The sequence below is a fragment of the Panthera leo genome, chromosome A2 (assembly GCF_018350215.1).
Source record: "Panthera leo isolate Ple1 chromosome A2, P.leo_Ple1_pat1.1, whole genome shotgun sequence".
In the NCBI taxonomy this organism is placed as follows: Eukaryota; Metazoa; Chordata; class Mammalia; order Carnivora; family Felidae; genus Panthera; species Panthera leo.
The window spans coordinates 49972100-49984647 of record NC_056680.1 but is presented as its reverse complement, the minus strand read 5'-3'; the positions used below and the strand labels follow the sequence as shown (position 1 = coordinate 49984647).

At 45.7% G+C, this 12548-nt stretch overlaps 1 protein-coding gene across 1 annotated transcript in view; it reads right to left on the bottom strand.

Annotated features, from left to right (window-relative positions):
• The window catches only part of LMCD1 (LIM and cysteine rich domains 1), a 58151-nt gene that overhangs the window by 27373 nt on the left and 18230 nt on the right, over nucleotides 1-12548 (bottom strand). The window contains exon 2 of the mRNA XM_042930030.1: nucleotides 565-653. Coding sequence (XP_042785964.1) covers nucleotides 565-653 — 89 coding nt within the window. The remainder of the gene's footprint in view (nucleotides 1-564; nucleotides 654-12548) is intronic.

The following is a 12548-nucleotide window of genomic DNA, read 5'->3' as shown; positions in this document are numbered from 1 at the left end:
GCTGTGCAGTGTGAGGTCTCCACCTCTGCTTTTCAGATTCCTCAATAAAAAGAGAGAAAGAAACACTCTACAGTTCCAAGTCCAGCTGGATCTCATGGCTCTCCCTCACGGATATGAATGTAGCGCCTGGTTTTTAAATACTGTGGACACAGTGACTTTTATTTCTGGCCCAGGGGTACTCTGAGATCCAAATGGGGTGATGGCACCGTATGGGGAGATCCGCCACATGCACCAAGCCCAAGGATAGAGCAGTCCAGAGAAGACGAGGCACCAACTAACATCTGCCCACATCTGCCCAGTGCAGTCCTTCATGGGGCCAGCTTGGTGGTCTCCACCTCAAAACGGTGCATGAAGCACTAAGCTCCTTCCTCATCTTGGCTCCTAAGGGCTTTTCTGTCATTTCTGAATGAGGCCAAGCAGGAGTGCGTTCATTCTGGAGCCAGTCCTCCCTGAAATGCATGCATCCTAAGTAAGCAGTCCCAGCAGAGAAGAATGGCTGGGGTTCCCAGAAAGGACAGCCAAGAAGTGCAGGCAGGCAGAGCTTCTCCTGACAAAGTCTGTTACCTCCATGGATGTGGCTCGAAGCCCGAACACGTCCCCTTGCATCTCAAACAAGGCACACCTCTTGCTGACTGCTGCTGGCCCAGGGACATCTGGAAAAGGAGACAGAAAAGAGGGTGTTTCACTTCCACAAGTCTTGGATCGGGGATGCTTGACCTCTAAAAGACTTGGCATGCCAGCAAAGGGATTGTGTGGGGTTCAAAGGGCTCAAGATGAATAAGCCATCAGTTACTGTTTACCAAGAATGGAGAAGACCAGCCGGGGAAGTGGCCATAGGGCAGGCAAGTGGGGAAGGGTGGGGTCCTTGCCAGTAAAAATGGAATGAGGCGGGGGCTTATTGCTGGCCTTTCAGTGCTGTCACCAGCCACCAGGGCTGTGTTGAAAACCCTCCGCTCCTCCCTTTATATTCATCAGCTCCCCTGGTCCACTTGTCACTGGAATGGAATCTTCCAGTGAGTGCCTCCTCTCCCTCATTTATTTGTGATTTATTGATAGGGTGTGATTAAACCAAAGCTACAGGCACAAACAAATGCGCAAGCTGCCATGTGTCTATAGCTCAAACCATAACTTAAATATTTCGCTAAACCACGGAAAATCAGGAGCATTTGAAATCTGGTTGTCCTTTGGAAGGAGAACAACACCCGACACAGGTTTTACTCTTTGTCACCAGCCGCTGCCGATGTGTTGAGACCCAAATGACTCTCAAACGGGGTCTTCAAATCAGCAGCATCATGGGAAGCTTGCCAGAAGCACAGACCCTCAGGCCCCGCTCCAGCCCTCGGAATCAGAATCTGCACACCAACAAATTTCCTGGGAGATTTGTATGACATTAAGATGGGAGAAGCCTGGGGTTAGTGTATGGATCTGCTGGCTGAGAAACTTCCCTAACTCTCAACTGGGGGTGGGGAAGACTTGGTGGCAGGTATGCACACATACTATGATTTTATCAAGAACAAGTCCTCATCAACTAGTAAGATAAACGGATAAGCTCCTCATTCAACAAGCATTTGATTCATTTAACCACTAATTTAGTATCTACTGTATGTCAGGCACAGTGATACATCATAAGATTCGGGTGTGCCCTAGGAGTACTCGCAGACTAGGAGGGGATGAAGAGAGAAACACATACTTATCACCTGCTCCTGGAAGGGGTAAGTTTGAGGCAAAGGAAGCTGCCTGTTGTGTGGCAGAGGCTGGACTTTGGAGCCTGGGAGACCAGGATTCCCAACCCAGCTTCGGGACTTACCAGCCATACTGGCCTTGGACCAACTGAGCCTCAGTCTCCTTACTTGTCGAATGGGTACAAAGATAATGTATGCAAAGTGCCCATTCACATGAGGTACTCAAGACGGTAGCTGCTGTTATTTTGCACAGAGTTTAGGTGCGCAGAGGAAGGTGTTAATAAACCTGTAGGGGAAGTCCAGTGAGGCTTCTTAGAAGAGGTGACTCTGGATGGGGGCTATGCAAAATGAGCAGGCAGAAAGGGAGAAGGGGATTCTTAGAAGAGAAATGTGTGAGAGCAAAAAGATATGAAAGGGCATGATGGTGTGTGTGTGGGGGGGTGTCTTGTATTCTGAGCACCCCTGTTTCCTCTTCCTGTTTTTAAGCAGGGAAAAAAAAGGAGTGAAACTTGTGAGTCCACCCTCACCGCTACTGTTAGAATCCAGAGAAGTACACGAAAGGTCACAGTTATTCTTTACCAGATTTCTCTTCCGTTGCTCAAATCTTCCCACAATGACACCTAGGTTTCACACCCCCCAACTTTGACAACTGCTGTTTGCACGATATCTTCTCGTACTATGCTGTTCTGTAAAGTTTCTTTTTAATGTTTATTTTTGAGGGGAGGGGTGTGGGAGGGGCAGAGAAAGAGATGGACAGAGGATCTGAAGCAGGCTCTGTGCTGACAGCAGTGAGCCTGATGCGGGACTCGAACTCACAAACTGTGAGATCGTGACCTGAGCTGAAGTTGAACGCTCCACCAACTGAGCCACCGAGGTGCCCCCATACCATGCTGTTCTTATACACATTCACAACTTTGGAGAGTAAGAGCCACACTGCACATATCTAAAGGGGATCACGTTCCAATCTGTGCCCGTTCAGTGCTAGATTCATGTTGAAAATTGAAAACAAGAGTATGCTCACCATCAAGTCATCGTCCTAAGCTGCGGAGCTTTCACTCACACGTGGAACTTTACTCTCTAAGACCCTGGCATCTAAAACCTTGCAAACTTTCATCTCTCCTTTCTGCCTCCTGTTGCCTTGGATTCTACTAGTTGAAATGCAGCCATCCTTCCGCACTTAATGTTTGAGTGATTCAATGGTTATTTTGGAAGGTATACAACGTATGAATAAGGCTTCATTGTTGGATTGTTTTAGACCCAGAGGCAGCAAAGCCTGGAAACAGAAGAGCTAGGTGGAAGCATTTCACAAGTGGCAAAACACCCTGCATGTGAGCATTGCCATTCTTCTAACGAGCGGCAGATTCAACAGTCATCCTATAAGGGGATTAGACCTGATGCTTGGCCGGCAGGGCCAAGCTGCTGGCTCAGGGTCTGGTTAGAACTAGTGATGTAAGTCAGCACAGAAGAGCACGGGCCTGCGGCGGGGGGCTGGCTCTATGGTGCCAGCTCTGACATTTATTAGCTGTGCGGCTAGAGGCAACTCATTTCCTTGCCCCATCTAAGTTGCTCCCCTGTAAAATGAGAAAACTGGCCTGGATCGAGGTTGTTGGAATTCTGTTACCCAGAATCCTCTTGTATGATGTGTTTCCAAATAGTGGATGGCTCCTCTGCTGGACCTCGGCAAGTAACTGGTCTTGCAGAGTTACCGTGAGGGTTATGTGGGTTGCTGCATGGAAAGGGCTTGGAACGCACATATTATGCACCGAGTGTTTGTTCTCGTTGTCACTGTACCTTGTGTAAACGGTCTGAGAGACTCTGAATCAGACATTCTAAAAACAATTCTTTTCCCAGCTTCAGAATTCTAGAGAGCTTCAGAGGAACTACTTTCTAAGCGCATACTTCATAGACTTTCTTACTGTCTACTTTGCTTCATGCGTGCAAATGTTGTCTCTCTGACTAAGGGGAGGAGGCAGACAGTTGGCCTTAGCCTTCATCCTGCTAGTGGGACAGTTTCCATGGTGACAGAAGTCCGTGGGAGAGAAAAATAGATGGCCTTGCAAGGAAGCAGCAGATTTGGGCCATCAGGACACACTTGCAGCCAGTTTCCTGGCCGACTGCTTAGCACAATAAATAGCCATTTTGTCCACTGCGTGTCATTTATCCAGGAGCCAGACAGACCTAGCTATCTGGGACACAGAAAATGATGATCCTGTTTATTGAGGGGAGGAAAACACCAAGCAGAAACAGCGTTTCAAACAAGACATTCTGGTTTATAAACAGTAGGTTTCTCCGATGCGGACTCGGTCTCAGATGGAAGATGGCCCAGTGGCTGCTCACAGTGGTTCACAGTAGCTGAACACAGAAGAGCTTAAAAGCAGCCATCACTTTAAAAAAATGGGTCCCTGGAATGTAGCATGTACTCTAACCCTTTTCTTGAGGGGAGATAAAATGTTTTGACAATTTTCTTTGGCTCTGGAGGAGTAGGATGTTGTGGAACTGAATCTTGTCAGGGACTTGAAAGGACTTAGCTCAGGCCAGGAGCCATGGGGGCGCAAGGGCCACGGGGCGCAAAGGGCAGGGGGCCACAGAGCCTTCTCCCCACTTTGAGCATTTCCTTCAGGTGAACCGCCGGGGAAGTATTACAGGGAGGAAACGTAGCCAAGAACAAGGCAGGACGGGGATGAAGAAGGGAAAAGAGGGCATACGATATGAAGTGTAGGAGTGAGGATTTGGGATTAGAAAATGCGAGTTCTCCTCCCATTGTGTAACTCGGTTTCCTCCTCTGAGAAATGGGTTTTCCCTGCCCTTTCTGCCTCCACCAGGCTGTAGTAAGCCACAAATCAGATTAAAAGGTTGTTTGCACAGTAAAATATTTACCATCGTTAAAAACAATTATCCAAACGTTGAGCATGAGGCAGAAAAGTGGGTGGCACATCTTCTCAGTATCATATGGTGACAATGACCTTGGCCCTCACCCCCCACCCCTATGAGGATTATCTAGACAAATTTACTTTGCTTTACCCCAAGACTTGGTGCAGTCACATGTTAACTTACAGATTTTTTGTCCAGTAAAGATACAAATACAAGCAGTTTTTGTCTTTTTGAAACAGATAACCTTAAAGGTTATGGTTTATTGTCCTGCTGGACATTAGCTAGTTATGTACCTAACCCATCAATCTTGTCCTAACATTGAAATACACAGCCCTTCAGATGCTTTATGAACTGGCCTAAATATCTTACTGATTACTTTATTAACTAATGAGTTGAGTAAAATCTTTACTAAGTTTTATTGTATATTTGCACAAGAGTTGTGATTTTATGTTTTTGAAAATTCGATCTTAACACCATCACACGCACTCCTGACTCTCCATGGGTTTGCTTTCTGAGCTGGGGTGTTCTGAATATTGACACTAAATTCTGTTTCAAGTCAATTACTCTGACTTGATTTTTACAGGTAAAGTCTCTGAGCATATGTGTTCTTTGTTTTTTAAGTTTTATTTATTCTATTTTGAGAGACAGAGAGTGAGAGAGAGAGAGCAGGTGAGGGGCAGACAGAGGTAGAGAGAGAATCCCAAGCAGGCTCCACATTGTCAGCTGTCAGCGCTGACATGGGGCTTGATCTCATGAACTGTCAGATCACGACCTGAGCCAAAATCAAGAGTTGGACGCTTAACCGACTGAGCCACCCAGGAGCCCCTATAAGCATATGTGTTATTAAAAATTATTAGCCAACATGCTGTTTCTTAAAAACAAACCTTTTCCTCCCCACCAAGGAGAGAAGGTAGAGTCAGGGTAGTGAAGAGTGGGGTGGGGTGAAATTATGAGAAGGCCCAGAAAAGAACTGCCATCATCAACAGGAAAAAATGATTCCAGCAATGACTCTATTGCTATCAACAATTCCCAACTATTAACAGCTTGACAATCCATGGATTGATCTTACTTACTTAAGCATTTTTCCTGAACAATTATGATGACACTATGAAGGATAATCATTATTCCTCAACAACAGAGGATGCATGACAGACTGAGAAAGGAGAAGCAACTTGTCCATTCAGAATGGTCTGTGCTGGAGCCCCTATGGGGAAGGGGGGGTCCCCTCACTCTACCTTCATCTGTACTTCAAGCCAAAATGTTATAGTTTTCCTAATGACTCTGACTGTAGCTAACATTTATTGAGTAGACCTCATGTGCCAGGCATATGCCAGGCATATTAATAATATTTATGCTTGACAAGCCTGTGAGAGAGGTACTGTTAGTGACTTCCTTTTCAGATGAGGAAGCCGGCCCAGAGAGGTTCAGCCTCTTCTTCAGGATCTAACGGCTAGCAAGTGGTGAAGCCAAGAAGTGAAACCAGGCGGGTCTTACTTCAGAGTTGTGCTCTCATCTGATCTGCTCTGGTACTTTCCATCAAGGATATAGCACTTGACAGTTTACAAAGTATATTTACATTCCTTATCTCACTGGGTTTTCACAACAACCTTAGGATGTGGACACTTTGCATTTGTCTCATGAAAAAAAAAAAACTGAGCTCATAGATCTAATGGGATTTGCTGCTCAGGACATAATTCATACTCATGTTTTTGGAATCCAGACCCTATGATTTCCTACCACACTAGGAGTCTCTAGACCTCAGACGGCCTCCTACAGGTCTAGCCTTGACTCTGGGCATTAGGCCAGTTGGATCCAAACAGGCGGGACAGTGTGTCTGTAGGAGTTGGTGGGGGGGGGGGGGTTCCAGGTTAGCGTTGGGGGCAGTAGTACAAGGCCATGATCACATTGGTCTCAGTATTTTTACCATCCAACCCTGTTCTGCTAAATAGACTAATGTATACATGTTCAAGGCAATGGACAGGCTTTGAAGGCAGCTAGAGAGGCAGTGGTTGGAAGAGAAAGTGAATCAGAACCACAGGCAGTGCCTGTAGGAGAAAAGCACCAGGGTATTGGCTTCAGTTGATTTATTTGCTCCCTCCCTGGAAGCCCAAGTGAGGGGCGAGAGGTCACTTATGTTTAGTACCAGACTGGGGAGCTGGGGCTCACCCTCCAACCCAAGGTCTGGAGATGACTGGACAGACAGTGGCTTGGGGGACAACATGTTGAAAACTGTCTTCTAGAAACTGTTACCACTTTAAAAAAGAACAAAATCATAATAACTAAGGCAAGAGGCAAGTCATTTTGGGGTTTATTCTCAAGTATTTCCTTTTAAAAAAATTTTTTTTTATGTTTACTTATTTTTGAGAGAGAGAGAGAACTTGTGTGAGAGGGGGAAAGGCAGAGAGACAGGGAGACAAAGGATCCGGAGTGGGCTTTGCACCGACAGCACAGAGGCAAATGTAGGGCTCGAGCTCACAAACCTTGAAATTATGACCTGAGCCGAAACTGGATGCTTAAGCGATTGAGCCACCCAGGCACACGTATTCCCAACTCTTAATAATTTGTTTAGATCAAGGATACTCACACCCATCTCATTTTGAAATTGAATTAAGCCACTTTAAGAGGGATAAACGTTGTTGAGTGTTAGATGTCTCCATTCTCCTAGAATGTGGCCCACTTCACCAGTCCAGATTTATCTATTTTTACTTCCATATCATCTACTATTTCTACCCAGATTCTCTTTCCAATCACTTGAGAAGTTCCAATCACTTGGAAGTTCTCTGAAATATACACTGGGGTTTGTTTTTTTGTTTTTTTGCTCAGGCTCATCAAACCTCAGGGAGCTTCAGCCCCACCTACTCTTTTGAGACCAGCTCACGTCGCATCTTTTCCATAAAAAAAATAATCAGTTGCAGCTGCAATGACTACTAGGCCTTGCAGCTTCCAGCCACTGTGCTAAGCCCAAGCTCAGGCAAATCTTACGCTGCCTCGTGGTGGTTCTCGAGGTGTGGACCCCCACACACCTTGGACCTTGGTAGCAGTGCAAATCCTCAGTTCTCACCCCCGACCCACTAACTCAGTTACTTGGTGTAGGGCCTAGCCATTGCTGTTCAAGCCCCCCAGGGGATCTGCATGCACAGCTCAAGTCTGACAACCACTGATCAGGCTGTGCATAAAGGAACTGAAGGAAACGGATGGTCTTGGTTTGCCCCAGACTGAATCAGGGCTTGAATGCAGGACTTTTAGTGCTGAACCCAGGAATGCTCTGGACAAACCACAAAGAGTTGGTCTCCTTAATTAACACTATTCACAGAGGTCAAATTAAAGTCCTGGTGCTTAGAAATAAACCCAGGTCTCTCAGAATCCCCAATCTCCATTTTAATTTAACCAATGCACTACAGGCAATGCCAAGAAATGAAATTTTCCAGGTATTTTGGGGCCCTTACACTTACTTCTCAAAGAACCCATGTAACTGTAGAACTGCAAATGCATTTGGTGCCAGGAATTAGAAAGAGTGTGCCATGACATTGTACTTTAGTATGGGGATTTGGCCTGGTCTGCATGTGTTTGAAATTAATCAGACACTCTGATTAGCATGAACATCAGCTGGGATCTAGCTAACAAGAAGACTGTGGTGTAGCAGGTCTGGGATGAGCCTTATATTCCGTAGTTCTACCGACCTTCCAGGGAAAGCTGATGCTGCCAGTCCGGGGACCACGGTTTAAAGAGCAAAGGGTTACATCAGTGGTTCCCAACTTGTCTACACAATAGAATCACCTGGAGATCTTTTAACACTTCTAAAATCCCAGCTGCATGCCACTGAAATTTAGCCATAATTGCTGGAGATGGGCAACAGACCTCAGTCATTTGGGAAGTTCTCTGCAGGAGCCCAATGTGCAGACAAGTTTGGGAACAACTGGGCTTCCCCATTGTACCCTCAGCCACTACAACTTGGACTCTGTGGCTCTCAGCTCATCGGAGAGAGACATCTCCTCCCAGACCACCATTCCCTACAAGGTGAGATTTACAGCATGTCTGACTTTTGTTATTTCATTTTGGTTCCTTCTTACCTGGCATAAGCCCACCTCACAGGCATTCATGCCAAATGCAGTAACTCTCTGAATAGCCAGACAGAAGGAGACCACAGCCCTTCCTCTGCTTCTAAAGTTCCCTGGCTGGATGACTTATTGGGTGACTCCCACTGATGTTGAGATCCTTTGCCAGGCTTGAGGTCAGGGTGGTCCTCCCTAAACCTGGGGCCCAAGTGGGAACTGAGAGGTCCTGCCAGACAGAGGGGCCCAAGCTGGGACACTCAAGGCCCAGATGGTTACAAGCTGCATCGTGGATAGTTGTCTTCCCCACCCCCACTTGAGAAGTGTGATCCTTTCAGAGACTGACCTGGCTGGGAAGTGTAATGGGGGCCTTATATTTCATTGTCCCACTCAAGAACCCCATGGCCTCGACAGGGTCTGAACTTCTGTGTTTTTTCTTTTTTTCTTTCTTTTTTTTTTTTTTTGAAGCTCTCCAGTGATTGAAAGAATGAGTTGCCAAATAGCCTTACAAAATCTTAACAGAGTAATGAAATCAATACACTTACTAGTACAATAACTGTCCATTCTTAATGTCAGAGTTACATTCGTCACCCTTCCTGAACATAAACCCTCCTTGTGACATGTCCTGTGTGCCACCAGAGGTAAAGACTGGGGCCCAGAAATCCAGGGATGCTGGATGAACAACACAAACTCTTACATTAGGGTGACTTTGGGCGTTATTCCATATTCCATATACATATATATACATATGTATACATGTATACATGTATATACATATATATGTATATACGTACATGTATATACATATATATGTATATACGTACATGTATATACATATATATACATATATACATATATATATATGGAATATTATATATAAAATGGGCATTCCCCATCTTGCCCCTCCAATCTTAGGCACAACTGTTGCCCTGTGTTGATCTCCTGCCTCTCTCTCCTCCCTACTGATACTTGTACTCTGGCTGCAGAAGCCTCAAGCCAGGGCTTCAGTTTGTGGCCAAGAAAACCCTGTTTCCCCAAACAGGAGATGAAAAAGTGGGGTGTGTAGCCTGGCCTTAAGGTGGCTGGCTTCAAATATGGTACAGAGGAGTGAGCAGAAACTTACTTATTCAAATTTCCATTCTGCACTGACTGACCTATGCTCTCTATAATGCCATGCAAATTAGCCATGGAAACAACTTAGAATAAAGTGCCTCCTAAAACCACAGCAAGTCTCACAAAGGCAGCAACAACGACCTTGCCTACATCAGAGGTCATATCTGGGGACACAAATATTCCTCAGGGGATTGTGTGTGTGTGCATGTGTGTACATGGATGTGTGTGCGCAGATGCATGTGGGTATCTGTGTGGGTATGTGTCCACATACACTGTTTCTTCTCCATGGTTGTTCCCTGGGCATTCCTAGTCTTCTGTCTGGACAAGCACAGATGTAACGAAATCACTTCAACTTAGATACCCTTTTCCTGAATTGTGTAATAAGGATAAAAATGCATAGACTAAACAAATTGAGATTAGCCCAGCTGATCTTGTACTCAGAATTCAATGGATGGAAAACTTGTTCTTTTTCCTTTTTGTTTTTAAAGCCCAATCCTATTTAAAGCAGCAGAAAAGGAAAACATTTAGTGGCTGATGAGCTGATGGCAGAAATGCTTGAGTTGTCAGTATTTTGGGGTATAGATCTGATTATCTTTCCTGTTAAATGGTTTGTGTGTATTAAGTTGATTCCTTAGACCAGCTGTGGTTGAGTTAGTCTGATGGATTTAGCTCATGTTAGGAGTGTCTGGTATCCCAAATAAAGTTTTGAACAAATGCCCAACAAAAGAGCACTTTTTACTCTCTATAAGAAAAGTTTTTTTGTTTTTGTTTTTTGTTTTTGTTTTTGTCAAGATGGTTTGTCCAGGCTTGACTCTACGAGAATTTGTTTGGGACAAAATACACCATGTTCTCTTTACTATTCTTCCTCTCTCAACACATGATATTTAACAGGTAAAATTAAGTTGAAAGCAGGGCAGCCAGCAAGGAGAAGAAAATTCACAGAATCCCAGCACATGCTCTAGAAGGTGTGAAAAGTCAGCAGGATGCCCGGCGGTCCCAGCCCGTTGGGGTGGTGAAAGAAGCTTTTCGCTCCTCTGTCTACCCTGCCAGCTTCCCCTGAAATGGGTCCCAATCCATCTGTTGAGTCTCCTTGATGACCATGCCCCTGGAGTAGTTCCGGAAACTGCCAGCCAGTTCCTCCCATTACCTCTTCAGGAAGCTCTCCCCTCTCCTATCCTTTCTAAGCTCCTAACCACCACGTATGACCTGTTAGACACCCATCCACACACGTGCACACATCCACACACGGCATGCATATCCATGAGTGCGCACGCACACACAGCCCTGTATGGAACATTTTCTATACTTGTAATCACTTGTTTGGTTCTGTCTTCCCCTCCAGGGAAGGAAATTATTGGAGATTCCCAAGATGCACATGTGTGAACACAAAGGGTTAATCTAGCTATGAAAACTGAATAGAAAAGCAAATCCATATGGGGGGAGGAAAATGTGAAATGAAAGCTTTCTCTGTTTAAGACCCTGCTCTCAACTCCCTTCCTAACCCCCCCCCCCCCCTCCTCTTTGAGCCAACCTTCACTGATTTGAGGCTGGTTCCAGAAAAACAGGAACGCCCAGACCCAGGGCCATGAACAGAGTGGGCACATGGAAGCCTGCCTTTGAGGTAGCTGGTTCTAACACTGCAGCCCATCCAACAGCTGACCCCATCCTTAACCGTCTGCATCCTGAATGTCTCCTCTTGATTAGAACGAGTTATTGCAACCATTGTTTCCCGTTATCAGGCCTGGTTGGCTGCGTCTGTTAGTAATGTCTACCTCTTACCACATCATCACTTGGCATAATGGAGCAGGCACTGTGAGTGCTCCGCTAGCCAAGATAGGGGATTACCTACCCCCTTTTTCTTTTGCTTCCATATGCCTTTTGGGTAATTTTACTCTTTTGTATTTTTAGCACTTTCATCAAAAATAGGCAAAAAAGCGATAAGACTCAAATTAGTACATTTTCCAAGGGTTTGCGGCTCTTGGAAAGGCCTGACATGAGGGACCTTTGGACAAAGGAGCTGTAGCAATTGCATGAGACAATTCACATGGCTGGGCTCCTTTCCCACTTGGCGATGGCCGGAGCCCTTCAAAGTGGGCAGTCTCGAAATATTTTCAGAGTAACTCTTCTTTCAAAGGTGATGGGGCTGGGGTCACTTTGAAAAAGAGGAGTACAGAACAAGGCAGAAAGCTCCAAATCCTAAAACGAGTGCTCCATGGCTGGATGATTGCATCTGAAGGCAGCGCATGGAAAACGCTGGAAGTTGTCAGGCCCTGCTCAGGACTCTGCCTCCATTGTTGAACATTCCTTTGGTAGTGCAGAAATGATGGTGACTGAAGGAGAGAGGAAAGCAGCCTGTGTGCTGCCAGCTTCTTGCTGACAGCTCATGGGTACACGTGGTTGAATCCAAAGCAGGTCCACAAATTTTACGTGTAAGGGACCCTGCTGGACTGAAGTGATAGGATTTTCAGGCTGAACTAATATTTTCCTTTGACACCAGCTTCCTTTGGACTGCCCAGGCTAACATGAATAGTGAATTGCACAAACGCAGACTGCCAAAACCACTCTCTCCTGTTTTTGAGAACTGCCTGGTTTTAGACAGGTCAGCCCATTATTTGAGGGCACACTGCTTAGTTAAAATAGTCAGTGGGGGGAGGGTCCTCCTTCTCTCCCCCCCCCCCCCCCCAACATCCAGACTTTCTATGGATCTTTTGAGACCACTAGGTTCCCAAAGCATGGGCGTTGTTTTCATTGACTGTGAAAGGGATTCCCACAGGGCAAGAGCTGACCTGGCATTTCTTGCCAAATTGTTTGCAGAGGCTCCAACATATCT